General features: G+C 47.6%; 1 protein-coding gene across 4 annotated transcripts in view; it reads left to right on the top strand.

The window, feature by feature from the left end:
* Positions 1-27842, top strand: part of St3gal3 (ST3 beta-galactoside alpha-2,3-sialyltransferase 3) — a 212050-nt gene that overhangs the window by 95054 nt on the left and 89154 nt on the right. For all 4 annotated transcript variants that reach the window (XM_036177357.1, XM_036177354.1, XM_036177355.1 and 1 more), the window contains one exon: positions 11921-11963. In XM_036177357.1, the coding sequence (XP_036033250.1) occupies positions 11921-11963 (43 nt within the window). The remainder of the gene's footprint in view (positions 1-11920; positions 11964-27842) is intronic.

Genomic DNA, 27842 nt, shown 5'->3' with positions numbered 1-27842 from the left:
TTCGAGAGCGTTTCCTGTTGTCTAGAATGGGATCTTGCAGCATAACATAGTACTCCTGACAGTTTCTGTTTCAGAATGTAGGTAGAGTGAGAACTTCTGCATTCCAGTCTAAGATAAAGAGGAAGGAGGTGGGGTGTATTTATTTATTTATTTATTATTATTATTATTATTATTATTATTATTATTATTATTATTACAACAAAAAGATTGCTGCTATGCGTTAGCTTTGGTGTAAAAGCTAATTACAGGGGTGAGGAGGGCTAGAGAGATGGCTCAGTGGCTAAGAGCACATATTTTCTTGCAGAGACCTAGAGTTTGATTCCCAGCACTCACATCAGGCAGTTCCCAGCTGCCTGTAACTCCAGCTCCGGGGAATCTGATGCCTCTCTGATCGCCTCATACATAGACATACATGTGTCATATAAATAAGTAATAATAAATATTTTTTTAAAAAGCTAATTACGTTGTGGATTTAGCTCCTAGCAAGCGCAAGGCCCTGGGTTCGGTCCTCAGCTCTGGGGGGAAAAAAAAGCTAATTACATGGAACTCAAGGGAAATAAGGTTGGTTGTGACATTGTTCTCTCAAGGGCAGGTTAAACAGGTTGGGTATACAGCAGGCCAAGTCTTTTTTTTTTTTTTTTAATAATAATTTATTCATTTTTATCTTATGTGCGTTGGCGTTTTGCCTGCATGTATGCTGGTGTCGGGTCCCCTGGAACTGGAGTTACAGACAGTTTTTTACCAGAAACATTGTTTTTAACCTGAAAGAAAAATGGACAAACTCCAGGCTTTTGAGAGCTCAGAGTCTGGCAGACGTCTCAGGAACAAGAACAAGCAAACTACTTCAAGAGTGGTTTGTTACCAGTGGTTCCATGTGTCCATTCCCAGGAAAAGTAGTTCTGAAGTTACTTCCACTGGGTAGCCTCCCAGAACTTAACTTTGTGGTTTTTTGTTTTTTGTTTTTTTGTTTTTTTGTTTTTTGTTTTTTTGAGCTGAGGACTGAACCCAGGACCTTGTGCTTGCTAGGCAAGCACTCTACCACTGAGCTAAATCCCCAACCCCAGAACTTAACTTTTAATTAGACTAGAATTGGGGGCTGATGCAAATTTGGGCCTCCTCATCTGTCATTTTCAGAAACACCACTGCATGCTTGGAAGGAGGTTCTCTACTGGCTGGGTGTGGGGCTCTCTGCCCTCAGGTGGTTCGCAGTTAGTAATTGCTCTGTTCAAAACTCCTGAACTCGCGCTGGGTTTATGGTCTGATTTTTCAGTGGCTCCTGTGTTTCCTAGTATAATGACAGCCAGCAGCCCAATGTGTTTGCTGTGGCCTGCTTCTGTTTATGTCCAGTTTCTGAATCTTTCAGGAGTTTGTATGAATTTGCCAGGGTTTTTTTACCCCAATACTCTTACTGTGACTCAAAAGGCATACTTAATCCCTTTGTAGGATCTGTGGAAGAGTTAATGGTTTACTTCAAAAGCTTTCAGCATCTGAAAAAGCACTTTGCCTTCACAGCTATGACCTGTGCAGGTGCTGGAGAAGGGCAAAGCTTTGCATGTCTCAGGCCACTTCCTGCCAGGACCAAGCCCAGGACACACTTGTGCACCTTGGTGCATCCTGCACTTTCTGGCCTGGCTGAGGCAGGAGGCCTAAGCCACCAGAGACTAAACACCTCTCCTTCAGTGCGCAGCTGCTGGCTTGCTGCTGTGGTGTCTGGGAGAATGTCTTCCATTGCTGCACCAGCCGCCTGCATCTGTCAGTGCTTATGGGCCTGGTAAACTCAGGAGCCCCAGAATCTTCAGACCTTAGTGCAAATTTGTTCTCAGGATGGTCAGACCTGGACCTTCCTGCAGGCTACACCAGAGGCAAATTGTCCCTGAAGCATTGGTATGCTCAAAGTAGCATTTCCTTTGTGGGCAGCCATGGACACTCAATTCCAAGAACCCATTTGTGTAAAGTATGATGCTCTGGAAGCCTGGGAGGTCTTTGTGGAGGTGCTGACAGGTCAGAAGTTCTCAGAAGAAACCCCAAAGCAAAAATCAGAACTTGTTGGTTTGTTTTATGGTTTTATTGGTTTTTTTTGGTGACAGGGTTTCTCTGTATAGCTCTGGCTGTCCTGGAATTCACTCTGTAGACCAGGCAGACCTCGAACTCACAGAGATCCACCTGCCTCTGCCTCTTGAGTGCTGGGATTAGAGGTGTGTGCCACCACCGCCCAACCAAACACCAGAACTTGAAAGTGTCAACACAAGGGGAATCAAACAGAGAAGTAGGCAGTTATGTCTACAAAGGATCATGGGAAATCCTCATTGGGTGGGTGTCTACAATGTCATCGCCTAAGTGGGCAAGAGTCAGGAATGGTCAGAACAAGGCAATCACTGTTGTGAAGGATGACTGACCAGAGAGGCTGCAGACTGTGCCTGCCACGGCTGCCACCGCTAACACTGTCCTCTCACCACAGCAGACGACAAAGAATCCAGGTCCCAGGCTAGTCCTTGGGCTACCCAGGTCATAGCACTCAGCCGACACACTTATGGAGCCCCAACTCTGCACCAGACCCCATGTTATGTGATAGAGATGCAGGGGTGAGCTCTGCCTCGTGTGTGTGTGTGTGTGTGTGTGTGTGTGTGTGTGTGTGTGTGTGTGTGTGTTGTTCATGGAAGTTAGCAATGCTTAAGTATGAGCAGCAACAACTGATGTGGGCTAATCTTTAAGGAAGGGAATTTACCAGCAGGGCCCGAGTACCTACAGAATGAAAAACCCAAAGTCAAGCTCTGGCCCCCAGGAATGTGAAAGGCAGCTCTGGGGTCCTGGGATGCAGGAACAAATAATCCAGTTCCTCAGCATGGTTTTTCAGTAGCTTAAGGGAGAAACAGAATCCAGCAAATCTAACTCATTAGGCGCCTGCGCTGTGGACACACATCCTGCTGATGATCCTGACACTTGCCTGCGGTAGGAGAGCAGCTCCCAGCAGGAAACCAAGAGGCCAGTTTCTAAAAGAGCACAAGACCAGTGGATTTGCTCTAGAAGTCCCCGAGCAAACACCGGCCGAAGGGCACTAAGGTCTGCGGGTTGGGAGGAGAGCACAGGCTAGTGGTGCTTAGCTTAAGGTGAGAGAGAGAAGGTTGTACTCTCCCGGCTGCGTCCCCTTCACATGACAAGCCCGGCAGTATGTGTCTTAGTTTGCTTTCTGATGCCGCAGTGAAATGCCAGGACAAGCATTTCAGCTTGCAGCCCATCAATGAACTCAGGGCAGGAACCCAGAGGCAGGAACTGAAGCAGAGGCCGTGGAGGAGTGCTGTTTACCGGCTTGCTCAGCCACCTTCCAGGGATGGCACAACTTCCGATGAGCAGGACTCTCCAACATCGACTATGAATCAAGAATGTGGCCCACAGACTTGCCTGCAGGCACTCCAATAGATGCATTTTCTTAATTGAGTTTATGTCTTCAGACCCTATCTGTATCACGTTGACAAACACTAGCCAGCACAGTACAGTTGTGAGAAAACCCAGAGAAGCCTTCACAATCTAGACTGCACAAGGAAAAAGTGAAGAAAGGAAAAATGATAGGGGGAAAACCCACAAAATTTGTAGAAAAAGAATTTTTTTGCAGCCCCTGAAGCAAGGTGCTGGACTCGGAAAGAAGGAAACTAGTGAAGTTAGACCTTTACCCACCCCGGCTACACACCTGGACAGTCCCAGGCCATGGTGGAGGGAAGACATGGCTCTTCCGAAGGTGAGGAAGCAGTTGAGAAGTTGAGGAAGCGATGCAGATTGCCCAAGAGGAGAGGCCTGGGCACACTGGAGGTGTGCAGTGAGTCCCCCCGGACTGCTCAGCTGATATGTGGATGCAGATGTTACAGGAAATAGGAAAGAACCATGGAAAGAGGTGTGCAGGATAATATCTAGAGGTTACTTGGGGTTGGGAATAGTAGGGAAAGTTCATAAAACACAGAACATTCCATAACGTACTCTGAAGGATGATGCCTCAGTCATGGGTCAGCATTAGTGATGGTGCCGGACTAGCCCTCGACTACAGGCCACTCTTGCCTCCAACTCTAACCTACAGAACGTACAAGCAAGCCTTGTTGAAATGATTGAGTTGTTTCTAAGAATTTAATTCTACCTCAAAACCATTACGGACTCCTCATGTACCACGTTCTAACAAGGTGAAAAATCTGGCCATGAACCAGATGCTGCCGGCTAATTCAGAGAGGATGAAAATGAAATCCCAGAGAAGGAGGGGGGAAAATCAGTTAAGGCAAGCCTAGAGATGATGTGAACGTTAGGATTCGTAGTCAAGGACATTATAACATGTTCCATATGTTCAAGAATGCAGAGAAGGCTTGGGAACTTAGGAAAAGGCTTGGGAAATGTAGAAGGAACTAGATATAAAAAGAACTGTGTCTGAGATGAGAAAATATACTGGCTGGCTCATCAACCAGTTAGATACAGTAGAAAAAGAGAGACGTGAACCAGGAGATATACCAATAGAGACTATTCAAAATGAAATGGAGTGAAAAATCACTAGGAAAACAGCAAGCAGGGCATTATTGAAGCATGGGACTTCTGGCAGCCTCATCTGTAATTGAAAAAGAGAGAAAGGAAGAAAAATATTTGAATAAATAACGTCCAGGTTTTTTTTCTTCCAAATTTGATTAATACCCACAGATCCAAGACCCTCCACAAACCCCAAATCAAGAAAGGCTGTGAAACCAGTGTGATACATCCCTTCTCTTCCTCCAGGCAGGTGGCCTGCAGGGCCCCTGGAGAGCCTCAGGCAAAACAAGGCTTCACAGGGCAGAACAGGCCCCGGCTCAGGCAGGAGGCGGTGGGGGAAAGGCAGGTGGTGAGAGCCGCTGTGAGCATGATTCATGTAGGAGGCTGTCAGGGAAGATGAATGAGGAGAGAGAATGGGGCCTGTGGCCCGTGGTTCCTCAGAGAGCCTGCTGCTGCAAACATTGCCAGAGGTTGTTCCTACTGTTCCAAGGGGCCTTTGCTCAGGGTGGCACACGCCTTCTGGCAAACCCCCAACCGGTTGCTGGCGGCCATGTTGGAAAGTTGTGGGGAAAGTGAAGCCAGCCCAGGGGCAGTCCCCGGAGCCCTCTACAGTCGGCCCGTCCCTCCATTTGAACCTAAAACCATCTGTTGGGGTGGGGGTGCAAGTCCAGCTTGCTTAGCGTGGGTGAGGCCCTGGGTTCTTTCTCCTCAGCACCACAGAAAACCGACCGAATAACTAATCGCGTAAATTGCCATTTGCCTGCACCATCGCAGCTGAAAATGCAGGACACGTTGCGTTGTAACCACAGAAATAGTCTTTATTCGGACTCCCTGTTAGCGCCCGCTGCAGTAGCAGCAGCCTGCCTCGGCTGCCAAGGCAGCTACGTCATCACCCGTCGCCAGGTGCCTTCCCACTGTCAGCTGTGCGACGCGTGCGTGCGTGTGTGCGCGAGCGTGTGTGTGCGTGCGCGCTCCTTAAAAGTGCCCGCCAGGCACAGCTCGCTCTCTTGCTCCTTTCTTGCCTCTCTTCTCCTCTTGTTTCTTCGCTGTCTCTCTGTCTGTCTCTCTTATGCCGCTCCCCTCCCCCCAAGAAACCGCTTGCACTAACTCTCTTGCGCCTGGCGTGTTCACTTAGTGGCGCATCTTGGCAGCCGCCCCCCCAAAAGGTACCCACATCCCCTTTCTTTTTTCACCCTTTCACCTTCTGCCCCCTTCTTGTTCTCAGAGTCCAAGTCCAGTGAAGTTCTTGATATTTCTGTAGTAGCAGAAACCCGCGACCACTTTGACTGGCAAGTCCGGAATCAGAGCACCCAGTCTTACGTAATTTTCAATTCATTCAGCGCTGTAGTTCTGAAGCCAGGTGTGGTGGTGCACGCCTTTAATCCCAGCACTCTGGAGGTAGAAGCAGGTCTCTGAGTCTGAGGCCAGCCTGGTCTATAATAGCAAGCTCTAGGCCAGCCAAGGCTACAGAGTGGGACCCTGTCTCAAAAATAAATAAAAGGAAGGAAGGAGGGAAGGAAGAAAGTTGAAGTTACTTCTCTACCCTCATTGGGCGTTAGCCTGTTTGGGCCACCTCAGGGAAGAGGAGGCCTGCTTGCTATCTGTCTTCTTGCGCTCTCCCAATCGCTGACTGCTCTTTTTGGCTTCTCTTGGATCGCTATAGAGGAAGAAAAGGGAAATCTAGGGGAATGTTGTGCTCTCTGGATCCTGGGTGTCTTTAAAGTTGACTCTTGGGGTGTTCCTATAGGCATTCGGCAGACTCCTGCTCATCGTGGGTACCTCGCCTGAATCTTAGTGTGCATCTCCACAGCTCCTGGGAATCTGGATGTCTGCTTTTGCTTTTGGCTGCTGAGGGCCTATCTGTGAACCCTCTTGGCCAGTATTTTCAGGTTTTAGGTGGAAACTCGAGCTGTGGGGTGCCATTTGTAGTTGGAGTTTTCTCTAGTCCCGCTCAGACTGTCAGCCACTCAGACCCAAATAAACACACAGACGCTTATATTATTTAAACTGGCCTAATGGCTCAGGCTTCTTGCTATCTAATTCTTGTATCTTAAATCAACCCGTTCCTATTAATCTATAAGTTGCCACATGGCTTGTGGCTTACTGGTATCTTACATCTTGTTTCTCATGGCAGCAGCAGGGGCTGACAGTGTCTCTTGACTCAACCTTCCACCTCCCAGAATTCTCTCTCCTTATCCTGCCTACACTATACTTCCTGCCTGGCTACTGGCCAATCAGCATTTTATTTATCAATCAGTCAGAGCAACACATTCCCAGCATTCCCAGCACTGGCCCCTTTGAGGTCGCATATCAGATGTTTCCATTATGATTCATAACAGTAGCAAAATTACAGTTATGAAATAGCGACAAATAATTTTATGGTTGGGAGTCCCTATACTAAAGGCTCAAAGCATTAGGAAGGTTGAGAAACACTGATCTAGGCAGATGTTTGGGGGAAGGAACTAAAAGAATATCTCCCTAGCTCGTAGATGGGAGCTCATTGATGGGAGCACAAGCCAGCCTCCATGCAGCTCTCCTCCTATGCCAACTCATCTCACAGTGCCTCTAGACTTGCCAGATGGGAAGCCCTTCTACAGGCGGCCCACTGTGTCTCCATGCTTTGAGGGACATGTATTAAGTGTCCCTTGCCAACCTGGAGTGAGAGACAAGCCACCGCACCCAGCCTTCCAGAGATGCGGGATTCATAACAGTTTTCCTCAAAGGAGTTTTCAAACTGTCTCCTCATCTCTGACAACTGGTTTCCTGTATTTAATTTGAGGAGGATCTTCAACACTCTCTTTATATGTGAGAGTCATTACTTTAAGAACTAGAGTGACGGCCCAGTGGTTAAGAGTGTTTGCTGCTCTTGGAGAGGATCTGAGTTTGGTTCTCGACACCCACATTGGGTGGCTTACTGCCCCCTGTAACTCCAGCTCCAGGGAACCTAATGCCCTCTTCTGGCCTCCTCAGATACCTGCACACAAGTGTACACACACACACACAAACACACACACACATTAACAAAGAAATTGGTTACTTTAAAAACTTGACTGAAAATTTCTTTTCATATTAATTTATTTCTGCTTATGATTGTCATGACCAAGGGATCTTGTTAAGAACAGCCAATGATATCTAGGGAGCATCTGTCCACTCATCAGATGCCAGTCTAAGGCAGTTTGCTTAGGTACCCTGCTGGCTAAATCCTGCCATTGGCATGTTTTGGTTTCTGTACACCATCTATACAGATACTCTTTCTTCAGTCTACTGCCCATCTTTATAGAGTGATGAATTTTACCCTAAAAACAAAAACAAAATGATCAGAAGATCGGAACTCCGCAGGGCTCAATTCCTAAGGACTGAAGAGAATATTCTGAAACTTAAGTCTCTGAGGATAGATTAGGAAGGCCTTGGAAGGGACATTCTTTGGAAATGCCATGCTGCCTGGGGATGTAGCTCAGCAGCAGGGTGCTTACCAGGCATGTGCAAACCTTGGGTTTCATTCCCATTACAGGGGTGGGCTGGAAATGCAGTATTTCTTATTTGTTTATTATAGAACCCTCTCCTTCCCTCCATGTGTGTGCCATGTGGTGTGTGTGTGTGTGTGTGTGTGTGTTTATAGGACAGAGTTCAAAATGACATCGGAAAATAACCAATTATTGTAATTATGGTTACTATTCAGTAACTATGTATGAGAAATGTGATAGTTAATTTTGACTGTCAACTTGATGGGACTTAGAATCACCATGGAAGTCAGCCTTTGGACATGTCTGGGAGGGAATTTTTAAACTAGATTAATTAAGGTAGGAAGACACACCGTGAGCTGGGTGGCACCATTCCGTGGGCCGGAGTCCTGGACTGAATAAGAAGGGGGTGCTACCTGAGCAGGAGCCTCTATTGCTCCCTGCCTCCTGCCTACCATGCAGCCACCTCAGGCCCTTCCCACCAGGCTTCCTCAGCAGGATGGACTGTGCCCTGAAATGTGAACCAAAATAGACCCCCACTTCTTTAAGTTACTCAACAAGAAGACAAATACTAACATGGGGTGATAATGATTTTTTAAAAAGACATCTCAATAGAATTCTGCCCCATTTCCATTATTAAGAATTGAAATCAGCTGGGTGGTGTTGGTGCGTGCTTGTAATCCCAGCACTCAGGAGGCAGAGGCAGATGGATCTCTGAATTCGAGGCCAGCCTGGTCTACAGAGTGAATTTTAGGAAACCTGTCTCAAAAAGAAAAAGGGGAAAAAATTAAAATCAGAGCCTTGGGCATACTAGGCAAGCACTCTACTAATGAGCTTTATCCCCAGCCCCTTTAAATTTTTATTTTGAGATTTGGTCTTTCCAAATTACCCAGGCTGGCTTCGAACTTACAATAACAACCTTCCTGACTCAGACTCCTGAGTACTCAGAATTATAGCGGTGTGCCACTCTGCCCAGCTTGGGTTTATTTTTTGAGACACTTAGAGTAATTGGTATGCAGTGTCGACTCCAAAGGGTATTGCGTGCTTCCCTCCCTCATCCTCTGCTGTCCTTGCCTGGCACCTGACATCTGGGTTGACAGCCAGATGAAGATCTTTTCCGACTTCTGGGAGGAGTCCACTGGAGTGTGGTACACTGTGTGTGCTTAGGTCTGAGGAACAGCTGCGTACCCCAAGGCAGCCATCACACAGGGACAGACAACAAGTATCGGTCAAGCTGGCGATGTTCTTTTTCCTAGAATGCCAGAATACACGTGTTGAAAGGATATTTGACTTGGAAAGCAACTGTTTTCCGTTGTGTTTTCAGTTGTTAGAGTTGAAGCCTTTTTGGTTTTCTTGATGTTCTTTTGTAAGTTCCTAATTATAAAGTAAAGCCCCATCTCTGTCTGAATCAGAGAAAGGCTAGAATTATCTGAGGAAAGCTTCACTCCCTAAGGAAATTCTCTTGGGAGACAAGCCTTCTGTTTCATTTTGTATCCTCGTTGAGCTTTTCAGGGTTAAGAAGGTGACTTCTCTCAGGTTGAAAATAAGTAAGCACACTTGCTGAGCAAGCATGAGGACCTGAGTCCAAATCCCGACTACCCACATAAAAAGCCAGGGGTGTCCACCCATACCTGTAACCCTAGTTCTGTGGGAGCAGAGACAGGAGGATTGCTGGCACTTGCTGGCCAGTAGCCTAGCTCCAGGTTCAGTCAGGGAATGAGGTGGGGAGTGACAGAGCAGAAGGCTGGATGTCCTCCTCTGGCCCCCACAGCCTGTGTGCCCCTCACATTCACACACACACACACACACACACACACATACACACACATACACACACACACACCTTCTATCATAGCCCTCTGTGTAACCCTGGCTATCCTGGGACTCACTGTGTAGACCAGGCTGGCCTCCAGCTCAGACATCCTGCTTTGTTTCACGAGTGCTTGGACTAAAGGCGTGTGCCATCACTGCCTGGTTCTCTGTGGTACTTTTTGATGTGCATGATTCTCCCTCTTGACCATTCATTGCTCATTAAAATTTGAGTTCCTTGAAAACCTTGTTGCTCAGCCTTTTCTGTTCTGAGTTTAGGTTTTGGTGTTCTGTTTGGGCCTCAGAGTGAGCCAGGCCAGCTGACAGCCCCATTCGTGAGACACCTGACTTTGGCGTCGACGCTCACTGCCGTCACTGAGCAGGGGTGGGAGCAGCAACCCTGTGGCACTCACATCGTTTTCCTCATGCAAAAAATGTTTTGGAGGCCACAGACAATATCCTTGAAGTGAAATAGCTAGGTTCTCCCGCCTTATGGAAGCTCTGAGCTGTGAAATCCATGCTGTGTATTTCATTTGAGCTGTGGAAAATCCTGGAGACAGATCTGAAATCTGCAGGAGGCACACAGGGCCCAAGGACATCACTCACTTGTGGCATGCTCCCCTCAGCTGCACTTTATTACTTTTTATATGTACCCCCTCCCAGTCCTTTCTGGAAGCCCATGGTCTACACAATGTTTAAAACCATGTACTAGTTAATTTTCAGTTGCCATAATAAAACACCATGACCAAGGCCACTTACAGAGGGAAGACCAGAACCTGGCATGCAGGGGAAGTTTGGCAGCAAGCAAGCATGACAGCTAGAGGTGGAAGCTGAGGGCTCACAAATGCAACCTTAAGCAGGAAGCAGAGAGGGCAAACTAGGAATGGAATGAGGCTTCGAACCCCTAGAGATCACCTGCAGTGATGCTCTTCCTCCAGCACAGCCACACCTCCTAATCCTTCCCAAACAGTGCTGGAGCCAATGGGGCACATTCTCATTTAAACCGCAACAAACTGCTTTAATCTCATTTTAAAACAAGACAAAATATTAAAACGCCAGTGGCTTCATTGTATTATTAACATCTTGCCAGTATTTGTTCTTCACTTTCCTTTTTATGGTCTTGGATCCCACAGTTCTCCATGGTTCCCACACTGAGAGTTGCTGCTATAGATCTGAGGATCTTGTGGCAAATACATCTTCATTCCAGTTAGCCCGACCCTTCTTGTTTGCTTTCTGTTGCTGTGATAAAACATTGACTAAAGCCAACTTGGGGGCCCAGGGGTGGTGGTGTAGGCTTTTAATCTGAGCACTCGGAGGCAGAGGCAGAAGGATCTCTATGGTTCAAGGACAGCCTGGTCTACAGAGCAAGTTCCAGGACAGGCACCAAAACTACACAGAGAAACCCTGTCTTGAAAAAACAAAACAAAACAAAAACAACAGTTTGGGTTTGGAGGGAGGATTTGTTTAATCTTACAGGTTATAGCCCACCATCAACGCCAAGGCAGGAGTTTGAAACAGAAACCACGGAGGGGTGGGTGCTCTTACTGACTTGTTCCTCATAGCTTGTTCAGTAAGCTTCCTTTTATACAGTTCAAGGACACCTGCCTAGGTGTGGCAACACCCACAGTGGGCTGGACCATCCCTATATCAATTAATAATTAGGAAAAAATTCTTCATGAACCTGGCCACAGGCCATTCTGATGGAGACAGATGAGATGCCCTGTGGTAACTGTGGGTCCTGTCAAGGTGACAGCTGATGCTAACAAGAAACCGGTTCATCGAACAGGCTCTGTATCTGTAGTCAGAGCTCTGAGGGACCTTTCTTCAGAGGCCAGTCTCTGATTTACCAAGTTTCAGTTTCAAGCACCATGTTTATTCTAGAAAGCAACTCTGGATTAACATAGGACTCGATGGTCAGGAAGACCTGAAAAAGAGCTGCTTCCGAACCTGGCTCTTCAGACAAAATAAATGTTCGATAGATGTTATGTGACTAAATGTGGTTATGGCATATGTGTTTCTTTCTGTTCTTTGAAGCGTTTGAATTACACATTCCTTTCCAAGCACTGTCTGCCCCCATGGTGTAGATCTGGGAATGCAAGCCACAGTGGCAGCAATGGCTTGCCTTCAGTCACATTTTCTGCTTTTCCTTTCAGAGTATGATCGGCTGGGTTTCCTCCTGAAGCTGGACTCAAAACTGTAAGTAGACTGGAAAATGCTTTGACTCTGTGCAGACATCTGGAAGAGCTGGGGTCTAGCTTGGAAGGGTCCCTCACTTACCCCTTTAGTTTTGGGGGGACTCCCCGGGGTTTCTGTCCACAGGTTGCACGCAGAATCTTCCAGCATGTTACTGTCTACAGGGGCCTGGGCAGGATGGGATGATAGGTACAAACTAAGGCCTTACATTAGGCTGGCACAGGTAGCTCGTTACAGAAGGCCACTGCAGGAGCTTGAGGGGCTGCCGGGCACTGGAATAGCTTTTCCAACAGAGTGGGAGTGATGGAGAAATTGTCAAAGATGCCCTCCCACCAGGCAATGCTGTGTTAGTCTCCCAGCTCTGCCCATTGAGCTCCTGGCTTTCCTCCCACAGGCAGACCTTCCTGTCTGCTCCTCAGAGGTTTGGTACCCACGCCCAACACTGCCTCTCCTTGCTAGGCCACTTGGAAAACCCCAGGATCACTTACTCTCTACACCAAATTGTGTCTTCTCTGCTTCCTTTGAAATTCCTACCCCTGTTGCCTGCCAACTGTCTGGCTTCCTATAATTAACTCTGTGATGATTATTAATTTATTAAGGGCATGGGCTCAGAGCCAGGCAGAGCTTGGTTCAAATCCCAGATTGCCACTTACTGAACTTGTGCTCTTGGGCCAGCTTCTTAGCTACTCTGAGCCCATTTCGTCTATAAACTGAAGACAGTTGTCATACTTTACAGGTTGTCATAAGGATTTAATTGACGTGGTTAACTCAAGGGCTTTTGAGTACTGGATACCCTACTCTCCAGCATTCTTTCCTGGTCTCTCCGGTGCCTAAACAGCATAGGTATAATTTTGTTAGGTGTTCAACAACCCCTGAATGCTTGGATAGATGGATGGGTGGGTGGGTGGATAGATGGGTAGATGGATGGATGGGTGGGTGGCTGGATAGACAGATGGATGCAAAGATGGGTGGGTAGATGGATGAACACAAACCCATTTGATCATCACACTGAGTTGGCTCTCTCTCTCCATTCTGTTAGTTCATGCCCTGTGCAGGAGCACTCACATGGTTGATGCCTAGTCTCGTCTGTTGTCAGCCATCTTGGTGCTCCTGAGTCCCTAACTGGGATGGACATCATGGGAGATCAGGATTGAGTCTCCTTTCTTGCTTGTTTGCATAAGGTCTCGTGCACAGCTGCTTCAGATGGTGGTAGTCACACCTTCGTAAATCATCATGGGAGGCTTTCCTGTGGAACTGCCTGGCAGCTGCCCCTTTTCCTGGAATCTAGAGTCTTGGCTATGGGTTCAGGCATTGTAGCTCTCCCAGCTTTGTACATCACAGAGGCAGCTCCCAGGGAAGAAGGTCTGATCTCTTTTTACAAGGAGGCAGAGAGATGTTAGGCCCATATTAACATCTAGGGTGTGGGCCTTGACTGTGCTGAAGAGTTACAGACTTCCCTCCTGAAAATGTCTTTATTCAATGCTCCGAACAGAAAAACAAAAGAAAACACATCAAGTATACGCCATCAGCAAGTAAAATGCCAGCAGACCAGAAAAGAGGCAGTAATTAGCCAGTCAGACCATATGGATGAACAAAGGAGGTGTTACCATGGACATACCAACCACGGTGTTTAAGCTGTCTTCGGCAGTGAAGGAGGAGGACACTCCTACCCTGCTGTCTTGACAGTTGAGCAGTGTGGGATGGCTCGATGTGTAGTGTGCTGTTGCGTACCAGGCCAGTCCCATGAATTGACTGAGGGGTCTTGGACTTTGGCCAAGAAATTGACTAGGCCCTGTGTTTAACTCACATTGTGAGGGGCAAGCTAGAACCTTCCTGCCTCTTGGTGCACAGGCTTTTCCATCCAGTGCTTGCTTCCGAGGGAAACACAGATGTGCTCAGGGAGAGGTTTCTTAGTTGAGGATTCTGTGTGGGGGCCAGTCCCTCAGCCATATTTCCATGTCTCCTTGCAGAGCCTGTTCTGGTCGTATGGTATTCCCTTTCTGATGTATAGGAAGGGACATGGCATGGATCAGAGCTGAGCCTGAGTTCTGCCTCTGCTCCTTAGTGTTATGTGACCTTAAACAGCCCATTCAAGCTTTCTGAATCCCAGTTTTTTTCCTTATGAAAAATGTAGACTATTCACTTACATTCATTGTAGTCTATGGAGAATAAAGGAAAGCATTGTATAATCTATTGTAAGCATACAAATGGAAGGATTTCTTTGTGTTTATCTTAATTCGGGTTAATTTAGCTTCTTGAGTGTAAAAATGTGTATGTTCTGTAAAATGTCAGCTGTTTTCTCTTTAAATCATGCCTCCACGCCACTTGACTTTCCCACACTCTCTACTCTTCGGAGTCTCTGTTAAATATTAGAACTACTCTTCGGAGTCTCTGTTAAATATTAGAACTCCCAGCCCTCTCTCTGGGTCTATCAACTTCTCCAGCTTTGCTCCTTTTTGACCCTTTCCATGCTAAACTGTAACCCAGAGGACTGGGTGTAAGAATAAACAAGACTTGACTCTGAACCCCCAGGCCAGGATTAGAGGGAGCTTACCCCAGCTCTGAGTGGATTAGGCTAAAGAGTGGATGAGACAAAAGCCCTCGCCGCCGTTCATTGCCAGAGTCTCGTGCTCCGGGAAGCCCGGAGCTCCCAAGCCCACTCGTAAAACACCCCAGATTTGGCAAGTGTTGCCAAGCACCTGCCCCGAGCACACTCAGACCATTTCTAGAAAAGGATGGGAGCTCCTGGCAAGTAACCGTTCACAGAAAGAGTAACGCACAAGGGACAGCTAACCGTCCTTGGTGAGGACCGTGACAAACAGCAGGCCACGGGCGGAAGAACGCGAAGAAACTTCTCAAGTTGGAATGACCGGTCATAAAACAGTTGACTGAACTACATAGGATTAAGAACTGTAAAATAGGACCCTAGATTTAAGAAAATAAAGAGGACCAGCAAAATGGCTCAGCCAGTATGCTGAGCCTGCCCACCTGAGCTCATCCCTCGAGCCCACGGTGGAAGGAGAGAGTTGATTCCTCAAGTTGTCCTCCACATTCAGGCCACAGCACACACTCACCTACCATAACCACCCAATAAAAAAACTAAACTAACTAAGTGAATGAGCTTCTAGAATTCAAAGCTGCAGTAGCCAAACTTGAAATCTTAGTGGAGGGGGTTAGCTATAGAGATACAAATGAAGACATTCAGCTAGAGGATAAGCCAGGTAGCAAGAATTTAAAGTTTTGGGGACGTACTTTTTGGCCCCCTCCTTCCCTCCCTCCCTCCCTCCCTCCCTCCCTCCCTCCCTCCCTCCCTCCTTCCCTTCTGCTCTCCCTCTTGGGTGTGTGTGTGTGTGTGTGTGTGTGTGTGTGTGCTGTGTTGTGTGTGCTGTGCTTGGAGACCAGAGGGAGAAGTCGGTGTCCAGCTCCATCACCTTGTCCCTTGAGAGGACCAGTCTGTCATCGGACCTGACGCTCAATGCCAAGTCTAGCCTTCGGGAAGACAGTACCTTTTGGTAGCTAAAAACATAAATTGTGGGTGCCAGGCATGATGACATATACCTATAATCCCCGTACATGGAAGTCAGCGGTAGGGGAAATCTTCAGTTCCAGGACAGCCTGGGCTACAAGGAAAGACCAAAAAAAAAAAAAAAAAAAAAAAACCAGAAACAGGGCTGGCAAGATGGCTCATTAGGTAAAGACACTTGCTACCTGAGCTTGCTGACCTCACTTTGATCCCCAGGAACCACAGGATGGAAAGAGAGGACCACCTCTCAAGTGTCCATACCGACACACAGTAAATAAACAAATAAATTGTGACTAAAAATTGTAAAACAAAACCAAAAAGAGGCTCTGGAATCGGCCATGGGTTTTAAATGCCCCGTCTTCATCTCATTAGCTCTAACCTTGGGCTTTTGTTTAATCACTAAATGTCAGATTCCCATAAAAGTAATGACCCAAGAGTGAGATGCAGCCTCCCCTGTATCTTTATCCGGGTCTTTTAACGGCTTACCGCCGGGGAAGACAGAATTTCCAAACAGGACCTGTACTCTGCTTGCCTCCAGCTCTGTGCCTGATTTCATTTGTGCATTCATTCATTTCGCAAATACATCCTGACACCAACTATATGCTAAACCGAAGAGTCTAAGCCACGTTAGCTTAGTGAACAGAGCGGGAGTGAACGGCGGCAGCGGCAGCAGCAGTGGCGTTGCTGGGGAATGTAAGCAATGCTCGTTTTGTTTCTAAAATAAGGGTGATATCACACTGCTAGTTTGGACACCAGATAGGGTATGGAGGCGGGCCAGGCATCCCCACGTGTGTGGTGTAGAGACAAAAAGCCCCCTTCAAGGAAGGCAATGGAAGTGGTGTTTTCAGAGGAGACCGTCTGGGTTTCAGACGGTAGAAAGAACACTCCCTGAGGAGGCTGCAGATACAAAGGAACGCTGGAATGTGCTGGAACCTCAGAGTAAGGAGCAAGATGAGAGAAAATTAGGTCAAGGAGATTCAGAGAGCAGTGACCTGAGAGAGCTGTCAAGGATGTCATGGGGAGAGTGATCAAGAACAAGATACGAGGCCAGCAAGGTTGTGAGTGAGGTTGGCCACAAGGTTGCCCAAGAATGGATCCCACCTGCCCCCAGGGTTGGCCATTCGGGCCTTAGTGTTCATAGCCACAGCCTGCCTTCAGGAGTTCAAGTCTGGTCCCTTAGGAGCGGTAGGCTGTCTGAAATGGTCTGCTGAAGCTTGCTTCCCATGTAGGAAGAGCTCAGAGACAAATGTCCCACGCCAGCAGAAGGGTGAGCACTCCTCTTTTTCAACATAGATCTTGATACGTTACCATACAATAAACAAAACGTTGTGGGGGCTGGAAAAATGGCTTCATGGTTAAGAGCATTTGCTGCTCTTGCAGAGGTGGGGAGTCCAGTTCTTAGCACCCACGTCCAGTGGCTCACAACCGGGGGTAACTCCAGCTTCATGGAATCCAGTGCCCTCTTCCGGCCTCCATGGGCACCCACACACATAGTACACACGTAAATAATAAAAGTAAACCTCTTTAAAATGTTGCAGATAAGTTCCCATAGGGAGAAAAACGGTGCAGCAAGGGCTGCTGTGGAGGACACTGCATGTGTGAGAGGACTCCCTGGCAAGGATGTTGCAGCAAGGGTTGAAAGTGGTGATGTAGAAGCCCCATCCCTATCCAGGGCATTGCGTCCCACCCAGAACCCTAAGGAAATCTTAGGCTCAGGAATGTGACACCGTGAGTCAAGAAGGTGCCTGCCCATTAGTCCTAGGAGACAGCCATCTGGATGCCTTGGAAGAACCAGATCCTGGTGCTGGGGTGTGTGGTTGCTGAGCTCCCATGAGCCTTCTGGACATTGAGTTGATTAGACTCAGGTTTTATCTCTTTTAGCTGGGTTTGGGTAAGTGTTCTGTGGAAACTGTCTGATGCGCCATGTGGTGTTTTATAGCTACCAGATGTGCAGGTGCACAGGGACTTAAATGCTCAGTCTAAGTTCATGAAGAATTCCATGTGAAGACAAAGGTATGAAACCAGCAACTTTGAGCCCACAGAGCCCCTTGAGAACCAGGCCAGTTGAGAAAGGCCTGTAAACATGGGCCAGCCTGAAGTGCTGCTGGAGGAGGCTGAGTGTGGCAGCTCTGACTGTCTTCCCAGCTACTTCTGGTGGCCAAGCCAGGAGGGTCACATGGTCAAGGTTGGCCAGAGCCACCTATTTATAGCTGTCTCAACAGCAACAGCAAAGAAGCATGGGAACAAGAAGGGAGAGGCAGCCAGAGGTAAATCTACTGGTTCTGAAACAGCCTTGCTAAGTTCTGCCTTATGGCTTGCAAGGGGAAGCATTTTATGCCCAGTGCCATGCTGGGTAGTCTGTGTTACCTCTTCCTCATAACAGTCGTGTAGATGACCTCATCCGTCTCCCCTCATCTGTTTCCTGGTTTTATGAGTCCTCTACATGCTGATGGCTCCCAAGTTTTTATCAGGCCGAGTCCTCTTTCCCACACTTCAGAGTCATTGATCCAGAACCTTCTTCCTTTGGCTGTGTTTTTGGCTTCTCACAGTTCACATATCTAGAACCAAACTCCCATATTCATAGCCTCGCCTCCCAGAATCTTCCTGACCTCAGAAATAGCAGCTCCGTCTTCCCAGTTGCTTGAGTGAAAAGCCAGCGCATCATCTCTCTGACTCTGAAATAGAACCATCAGCAAGCCTGGTTGGCTTTTTCTTAAGTGCAGCATCCCAGGTCTAGCCTCCTCCTGCCTCCAGGCCATCAGCATCCCAGGTCCAGCCTCCTCCTCTTGCCTCCAGGCCATCAGCATCCCAGGTCCAGCCTCCTCTTCTTGCCTCCAGGCCATCAGCATCCCAGGTCCAGCCTCCTCCTGCCTCCAGGCCATCAGCATCCCAGGTCCAGCCTCCTCCTGCCTCCAGGCCATCAGCATCCCAGGTCCAGCCTTCTCCTTCCTCCAGGCCATCAGCATCCCAGGTCCAGCCTCTTCCTCTTGCCTCCAGGCCATCAGCATCCCAGGTCCAGTCTCCTTCTGCCTCCAGGCCATCACCCTGTCCAGACAGCCACCCCTGCACACCACGGCTACTCTCCAGCTGCTCTCTGCTCACATGCTTGCTTCCCTGCATGCACTAGTCAGCTTTCTGATGAATTTCAATGGAGGAAATGTTCATTCTGGCTCATGGTTTTAGATGTTTCTGTTCATGGTTGCTTGGCCATGTCCTTTTGGGCCTGTGATGAGGCAGAACCTCATGATAGCCTATACATAGTGAAGCAGAGACGTCACCTTGTAGCAACTGGACAGCAGAGAGGAAGGGGTTAGGATCCCAGCAACCCCTTCAAGAACATGCCCAAGTGGATCTAACATCCTTCCACCAGGCTCTACCTCAAGTGCCATCACCAGGGAGCAAGCCTTTAACACATGACCTTCAAGGAATATTTAAGAGCTGAACTATAGCCTTGACTTCCACATAGAAGCAAAAATGATCCTGTTAAAAAGTGAGGTGATGTTGTGGTCTGAGCTCCTGTGATCAGGACCTTCTGGTGGCTGCTCGGTTCTCTTAGTGTGACTCAGATGTTACAAGGCTCTGGGAGATGGGGATCTAGAGTAGACCCTGGTTTCTTACAGCTTCCCTTCAGGTTTATTATTCCATACTAGGTTCTGTGCTTGGGTGCCTCGAGTCCCCCAGGCCTCTTCCTGCCTCGGACTCTTGGCATGTGTGCATTCCTTTAATGGCAGCAGAGACTGCTCCCTTCCTTGCCCATTTACCCACTCTTGGCTCCTGCTGACATCTCCTGACCACCACCACTCCCTTTTCCCTACAGTGCTGGGAGCTGAGCGTAGGGCTTTACCCATGCTGGGCAAGCGTTCTATGGATGGACTGTGACCCAGCCTTTATTTTACTTTTCATCTTGAGACACTGTCTCACCTACTAGGGTGTACATTTGGGCTCATGCTGCCTCTGCCTCCTGAGTGTCTGGGTTTGTAGACCTGGGCCAACAGGCCTGATTCCTCATCCCCATGGCGTTTCTTGCTCATCACTGTTGGATGCTCCGCACATCTTGTCTGCTCATTCATTGTCTGCCTCTACCACCCCCGAGAGCACAGGGCCGTTTTGTTCCCGTCACTGCTGTTTCCTAGCACCTGTTGCTTAGTGACTGCCCAGTACATACTTGAAGAATGGATGTGTGAGTTGGTGGATAACTGCATGAAATAGATGTTATTTAAATGCTTTTGACAAATGAGAAAATGGCAGGGGTGGAGCAAGCAATTTAGTCATGTTCAGAAAATCACTTCAACCCCCCACCTGACCCTCCCCTACCCAGCACCACTCACTCTTCTTACTTCTCCACTCACTTACTCTTTTGTTTTGTTTTTGTTTTTGTTTTTGTTTTTGTTTTTAAGACGGGTTCTAGTTTTGGTGCCTATCCTGGATCTCACTCTGTAGACCAGGCTGGCCTTGAACTCACAGAGATTCGCCTGGCTCTGCCTCCTGAGTGCTGGACCACCCGGTTCACGTACTCTTAAAAGTAGTCTAATTTTTTCTCTAGTTTTTTCTGTTGCTGTGACAAAGCCCTGACCAGAAGCAATTTGGGAAGGAAATGTTTATTTCATCTTACACTTGCAGGTCACAGTCCCTCACTGAGGGAAGTTGGGGTAGGGACTTGAGGCAGGAACTTGAGACCATAGAGGAACATTGCTTCCTGGCTTGCTTCCTCTGGTTCATGCCAAGATGGCATTTCTGAGTTGGGCTGTGTCAGGTTGGCTGCTGAAGCTAACTAGGAGAGTTCCATACTTAGTTTGGGGAACTGTAGACTTTATAAGGGCAGGAATGGGCACTGGGGTTCACAAGGGTATCTATCCACAGTGTTTGTGGTGCACAATGAACAGTGCAGCAGATGTTTGGTAAATCAGAGAGGGTAAGAGCAAAGTGGACCACTGTGCCAGCCTTTACTAGGAAACCCAGTAAGGTCTGCTTTTTAGGAGTAGATTGGTAGAAATGACAGGTGGCTCCTGCCTTTGCCTACTCCTGAGGTCTGTCTCTGCTGGAGGGTCTCTCACTCCATAACCTGCTTGTCACAGTTACAATGACTTCAAAGAACCCAGCCAGCATCTCTTCCATACTTTAATGTTGCATGAATCCTAAATGGTCTTATAATAAAAACCTGGAGCCAGATATCAGGGTGAAAGCTGAAAGATCAGAGAAGCAGAGCAAGCCACAGCCACCACCTCACCAACTCCTCAGCCTGAAGGAGAGTGAATTCCTGTCTCCTCCTGCCTTGTATTTCTTTCTCTGCCCAGCCATATCACTTCTTGTCTCAACCTTCTTAGTGCTGGGATTAAAAGTGTGGGATCCCAAGTGCTGGAGTTGAAGATGTATGAAACCACTGCCTGGCTCTGTTTCTTTTTTAGACTGGATTAATCTCATGTAGCTCCATGTGGCCTTGAACTCACAGAAATCCAGACAGATCTCTGCCTCCCGAATGCTAGGATTAAAGTTGTGTGCCGCTACTGCCTGACCTCTGTGGCTGGCTCTGTCCTCTGGTCTTCAGGCAAGCTTTATTACAAGCAGTATATACCACACTTTAAAAATCAAGGGGGAGAAGATAGGATGGTTTTCTAACAAAAGTGTGAAACTAAAGATGCAAGAAGGCAGCAAAGAAAGGAACCCCGAGAATACAAAAAACACAAAGTTGTAGCCTGGCTAACAAAAGACATGGTTCTTTTAAAATTATAACTTTGAAAATGGACAGGTAATTGAACGTCTGTAGAGTCCATGGGGTTCTTCTACACAGGGGTGCTTTTGTTCATTTTTTTTTTTTTATAATTTATTTTTTGGTGTTTTGCCTCCAGATATGTCTAGGTGAGGGTGTCAGATCTTGGAGTTATAGACAGTTGTGAGCTGCCCTGTGGGTGCTGGAAATTGAACCCGGGTCCTCTGGAAGAGCAGTCAGTGCTCTTAACCTCTGAGCCATCTCTCCTCTGTGTAGTAGAACACCCGAGCTCATTTCCTGTCTGGCCATGATTGTGTGCCCTTTAGTCCGGCTCTTCTCATCCTCCTCCGGCCCCACTCACCTGTCCCTTGCTCTCCCAGCCTCTGCTAAACCACTCTGCTTCTGTGTTAGATGCTGCTTGTGGGTGATGTCATGCAGGGGAAATGCAGAATTCGGTCTTGACTGTAGCTCACGTGGCCAGGGCACTCTTTGTTTACGCCAGGGCAGCACAGTTCCGGGTCTTGGCTAGACTTTCTGCTTCGTAACTGCTAGCCTGTCTCACAGCCACTGTCCCGAGACTGCCTCTTGGACGTCTTGATACCTGGGTGGCCAAGACCCAAAGAGTGAATCTCCCAGGGTCTCTCTTTGTACAGTGGTTCTTGGTCCTGACTGAATCCTGGGGTCACCTAGGGATCGCAAAAAATGACAGACGTCTGCCCTAGAGATTTGGAATTCACTGTTCCAGACCATAGCCTGGGCAGCGGGAGTTTTAAAACTTCCTAGGTTGGTCTAACATGCTGTGGAGCTGAGAACAACCACTTAAGATTCCACTTCCTATCTGAGAAATTTACACTCCCCCCAAGTGACAGTCTCCAAGAATAAGTGTCCTTACAGATAAGCCATGTGTATACGCAGTGAGTCACTCCTGGGGCCTGACCACCCAGGGATGCTGCTATACTAAGTCAAGCTTGGAACTTCCCTTGTAACAGCCCCTTGACTGTTCTGTGGTATTCTATGTGCCAGGGTCAGAGCCTTGGAGGAACAGCTCTCAGCCTGTCACAGTAGTCATGCCCGACTACAGACTAGTCTATAATGTAGAACCAGGGTAAAGGACTGACTGGCATTCACATGTACAGAGCCCTTAAAACACGACAGTAAGAAAACCACCAGCCCATTTTAAAAAGGGCAGAGGACCAGAACAGATACTTCATGGAAAAGATGTGCAGGTGGTCCCTGGAGAGATGGCCCAGCAGTTAGAGCATTTGCTGCTCTCATAGAGGACCAGTGTTTGGCTCCCAGCCACCTGGGTCAGGCACCTCACAACCACCCATAACTCCAGTCCCTGGGGCTCTGACAAACTCTTCTGGACTCCACAGGCCAGGCACCTGTGTGCATGTGCATACCTGTGAACACACTCATATAAATAAAACAAATCTTTAAAAAAAAAAAGACATACAGATATTAAATAAATATATGAGATAAGTATATAAAAAGGTACTTACATTGTATGCCTCCAGTGAAAAGCAGTTTAAACAATGAAAGACTATCACACACCCGTTAGAGTCATCCAAAATTAAAATGAGAGCGAACCCTGACACTCTCCAGTGCGGGCAAGGAGGTGGGACAGGGATTCTTATTTATTATTACTGGTTCGAATGCAGAACGTTCTAGCCATGTTGGCAATGTTTGGCAGGATTTCCTAAAGCCAAATACGGTCTGACCCGATGTGCTGGCCACCATCCTCCAGGGTAGTTACCCAAATCAGTTGAAAACTTTTATGCAAGCAAAAGCTGCTCATGAGTGTTTATAGAAGTGATGCCCATGATTGTGACAAACCAGAGCAGGGGACCTATGGTACAGCTGGCAGTGGAGTGTTCTCCAACGTGAAAAAGAGAGAAGCCATCAGTCCTCACAGAGACACAGGGTGGGGGTGGGGTGGGGGGTGCAGGGAGAGCCAGGCTGAAGGTCTGCATACTGTGTGGTTCAAACTACATGGCATTTCAGAAAGGGCCAAACTGTGGCGACTAAAGAGGACCCAGTGACCCCAAGTGAAAGGGAAGAGAGGAAAATGCTGAATAAGTCTATTTGCCCAAACCCAGAGAACAGCAGTTCTCAACCTGTGGGTCATGGCACCTTTGGGGGTTGCACATCAGATGTTTACATTACTCTTCATAACAGTAGCAAAATTACAGTTATGAAGTAGCAACGAAATAATTTCATGGTTGGGGGTCACCACAACATGGGGGGCTGTAGTAAAGAGTGGCAGTGTTAGGAAGGTTGAGGACCACTGCCGTGGAATCTTAGTACACAAACAGTGAATTCTAAGGAGCTGTGGGCTTTAATGAAAATTATTGATCATGTTTCATCAATTACAACAAATGTACTATGTTAATACAAGACATTAGTAATGGGAGGAAGGGGGTGGGAACTCCCCACTATTTGCTTAGCTTTTCTAAGAATCTAAAATTATTCATAAAAATAAAGTGCATAACTGGGTGGTGGAGGTGTACGCCTTTAATCCCAGCACTTGGGAGGCAGGAGCAGGCTGATCTCTGAGTTCGAAGCCAGCTTTGTCTACAGAGTGAATTCCAGGACAGCCAGGGCTACACAGAGAAAACCTGTCTCAAAAAACAAACAACAATTAAAAAGTGTATTAATTTTTAATAATCAGGGTGGAGTGTAGATTAGCAAGAGAGCATATGCTTATAATACAGGGACCCTGGTTCATTCATTCCTATCACCAAACCAAAATAAATGTGTGTTTATAAAACCAAGGGCTTTGAAATCAGAAGACCTTTGTAATAGTTACTGTGATAAAACACTATGACCAAGCCAACTTATAAAAGAAAGAGTTTAATGAGCCTATAGTTCCAGAGGGTTAGAGTCCATGATTGCAAAGCAAAGGCTTTGTGGCAGGAACAGCTGAGAACTCACATGCTGATGCACAAGCAGGAGGCAGAGAGGACACTCTAGGAATGGCTGGAGTCTTCTGAAACCTCAGAGCCCAGCCCCAGTGACACACCTCCTCCAACAAGACCACACCTAATCCTTCCCAGACAGTTCCACCAACTGGGGACCAAGGATTTAAACATGAGCCTATGGGAGCTATCCTATTTAAACCACCATATTCCACTCCCTGGGCCCCATAGGCTCATGGCTATATCACAGTTCATTGCATTTAGTACAACTTTCAAGGTCCCAGCAGTCTTTCAGTCTCAGCCCTGAAAGAGTCCAAAGTTCAATGTTTCTCCTAAGTCTCAAAGCAAGCTCTTAATTTAACCCCCTGTAAAATAAAAACAGCAAATTTCATACATCCAAAGTACAGTAGCACCAAATATACATTACCATTCCAAAGGGAAGGAATCAGGACATAGTTAGGAAACACTGGGCCAAAGCAAGACTGCAAATCAGCAGGGTAAACTCCACATCACCACAGCCTGGTGTTCCCATCTTCCTCTTTCCTGCTCCTGCCCAGCTGAATGTCTGTATTTTCTTACTCACAGAGCGATGCTGTCATCCTCCAGTTCCACAGAGTGATTGAGGACTCAACAGTAATGTAAACTAAAGGAATCAGGTTCAAACCGCTGGCAGTGCTCAGTGGTTGCGGATTGCATCCCTTCACCATCTACTGTTCTGCTTCTCCAAGTAGCTGATACTAAAGCTTCCTTCCTCTTCCTAACCGATACCACCCCTTAGTGCAGGTCTGCTCATTTCTCTCCTGGGCGGATGCATGCATTGCTCTGCCTATATGTCCTCCATACACACTCCTAGCAGCAGAACCGTGGTTTGTTCTCACAGATTGCACAGCATTCCAGGCACATGCACATTCTCTCTTCTGGCCTTTGTATATATTGTGTTCCCTGCTGAGAACGACCTCTGTCCTCCCCAATCCCTAGGACAATTGCCTTATCTCCCCACACCCTGTGCATGACTCTGCTTGTGCTTATCCTTGAAGGTTTTTTGTTTTGTTTTTGTTTTTGACTTATCTTCTTGCCTCTGGGTTATAAGCATCTAGAGGGCAGGAACCAACAAGGAAGCATCAGTCTCAAGTGTTGTACTTCTGAACCAATTCCTCCAGAGCACCCTGGATTGGAGGGGGGTGAGCACACCCACTGAGGGCCCCCTTTAAGCAGAGTGGTCTTTAAGAGCCCTCATTTTATTTTGAAAGTTCTGTGCTCTGTTCCTTAATACATATGTGTTGTTCTTATATAGAATTCTTCATCAAGTTTATTTAAGTGTATGAGTGTTTGCTTGTGTGTACACCATGTCCATGTCTGGTGCCTGTAGAGGTCAGAAGAGAGTGTTGTGTCTCCTGGTCCTGGAGTTACATGGCATGAGCCATCATGTGAGTGCTGGGAAGTGAACCTGGGTCTTCTGGATGAGCAGTCAGTGCTCTTAACTGCTAAGTTATCTCTCCAGCTCCTCAAGTGTATTTATTACTCCAGTAAATACACCCACTTTGAGAAGCCTGGACCTAGTGGACTTAGGGACAGTGCTGTCTGGAAATGATGCTAAGGACCCATCTGATCCTGCATAGGAAAATCAGACACAAGTAAAGTAAAGACACAAGTCTTTACTGTGACTTTTAATAAGAATCTGTTGAGACTTAGCCCTTCTGTGGTGCTCACATAAATGCTGCGGTGCCAGCAGATGACAAGCCTGTGCATACAGGTGTTGGTCTATCAAGCAAAAGTTTGGAGCTAGCAAGTGGCTTAGAAGAATTCAGGTAACAAATGAGAAAGAACGGTTATTTTCCTCTGTATTAGTATAACTCTGACCATCCAGGTGGAGCTAGGAGCAGGAAGAAGTCAGCGTTCCTGGAGCAGGAGCTGTGACTGACAGGTAACTTCCTCAGAGTGCTCTTTCTACCCGCCAGCCCTCCTGCTCTCTTAAGAGCCACAGAAACCACGCAGGAGAGCTTGATACTTGGTCTAGTCTTTAAGATTCAGCTGTGCCCAACCTTTTCACGTTGCAACAGACACTGTCATCTACAAATGTGCTGGACCACATTTACCGATATCACATGCTCTTGGGCTGCATGCCGAAACACACATGCTTAAGTCAGTCTTCTTTCTACCAAAGAAACTGAGGGATTTGTAAGCAGGAGGCAGCTCAGGGGTTCTTGCAGAGGACTCAGGTTCGGGTCCCATCACCAACTGGCATAACCATCTGTCCGTAACTCCAGTGTCTGGGGATCAACACCCTTTTCTGACATCCAAGGGCACCAGACACATGCACAGATATGCCTGTAGGCAAAACACTCATACACAGAAAATAAAACAAACAAATCTTTAAAAATTTTTAATGAAGACAGCAGGGCTGGTGAGGTGGTTCCACGGGTAAGGGCCTCGCCATTGGGCCTCCTGACCTGAGTTCAGTCTCTGGGGCTGACATGGAAGGAGGGAACTGATTTCTGCAAGTTTTCCTCTGACCTCCACACACATAGCTCCCCTACACACCCACAATAAATAATTAAGCGCACTTACCTTAGCGTGAGGATGCTCTAGGGGCCTGCAAAGCCCCAGCTGCTTGAATAGCCTAGTTGAGAATGGGGCCATTGAGATGGGGTGGGTGTTTGCCAAGTATCTAGGTGTTGGGTGGAAATGCTTAAGGTGTTAGTTTACTATCTAGTTAACACACAGATCCTCCTTTCTCTGTTTGGGCTCAGGAACCTTTCTAGTCTGTGTTATCTGATACATGGTTCGTGAAAAGTTACCCACCCTGTGGCAGGAAAGGGTGGCAGTGTGGTGACTCTCCTCAGCGCCATGCCTTTTTGGAGCCTGTTTTACAGAAGCAGAGCAGGACCATTTACATCATCCGGCAACATCACTGCTCAGTGTTAGTCTTCCTGATGCCCATGAGTCCTGGCTTCCAGTAACTCTCATGGGTTGTGACTGCTTTGCTAATGATGGCCACAGACACCATTGTCACTCAGAACATCCAGGGAAAATATGAGCAGAAATGGTTTTTTCTGGTTGTGTTCACTTCATCATTTGAAGTTTTGAGCATGAACAGAGAGCAGCACATCTTCTAACCTCATCTTCTGGCGGGGCTGCTTTTGAGGCTTACACAAAGCTAGATTAGATCACAGATCTGCTGCCGGGCACTTGGCTCATGCTCAGTGTGTTCATTCCCTTGCTCTTTTCACTACCACCCAGAAAGAGGGTGTGTTTATATTTTTAAAGAATTGAAGTGTGGAAACAAAACTGATCTGGAGCCGTTGCAGCAGGCCCCTGGTGGAGCTTCTGTGAGAACTGTCTGTGTCACACAGGCCAACACACAGGGAGGATATGGAGAGCATCCTCCCATCCAGGATGAAGACAATGGCCAAGCCCCCAAATGACGCTAAACTACAGTAATGTCAGCTTCAGAATCCCCAGTTAAGCAGGGGCACAGACAAACGCTGCAGAGAGACCCGGGTCTGCACAGTGGCAGCCAGGGTGGAGTGGACTGACACCCTCCACCTGTGGCTACTGGAAGAAACTGAGGACAGTCCAAGGACAGCCAGCCCAGCACTCCCTTACTCCCAGCAGAGGACAGTGGAAAAGACAGGGACTGTGCTGTGGCTCCATGGTAGAGCTGGAACGCTCACCAAAACCTCAGGGTCTCTGGGCTCAACCCCTAGCACCAGAGAGAGAGATAGACAGACGGA

This window comes from Onychomys torridus, chromosome 2 (assembly GCF_903995425.1).
Source record: "Onychomys torridus chromosome 2, mOncTor1.1, whole genome shotgun sequence".
Classification (NCBI taxonomy): domain Eukaryota; kingdom Metazoa; phylum Chordata; class Mammalia; order Rodentia; family Cricetidae; genus Onychomys; species Onychomys torridus.
The sequence above is the reverse complement of the archived record's forward strand: the minus strand, read 5'-3'. Positions and strand labels throughout refer to the sequence as shown.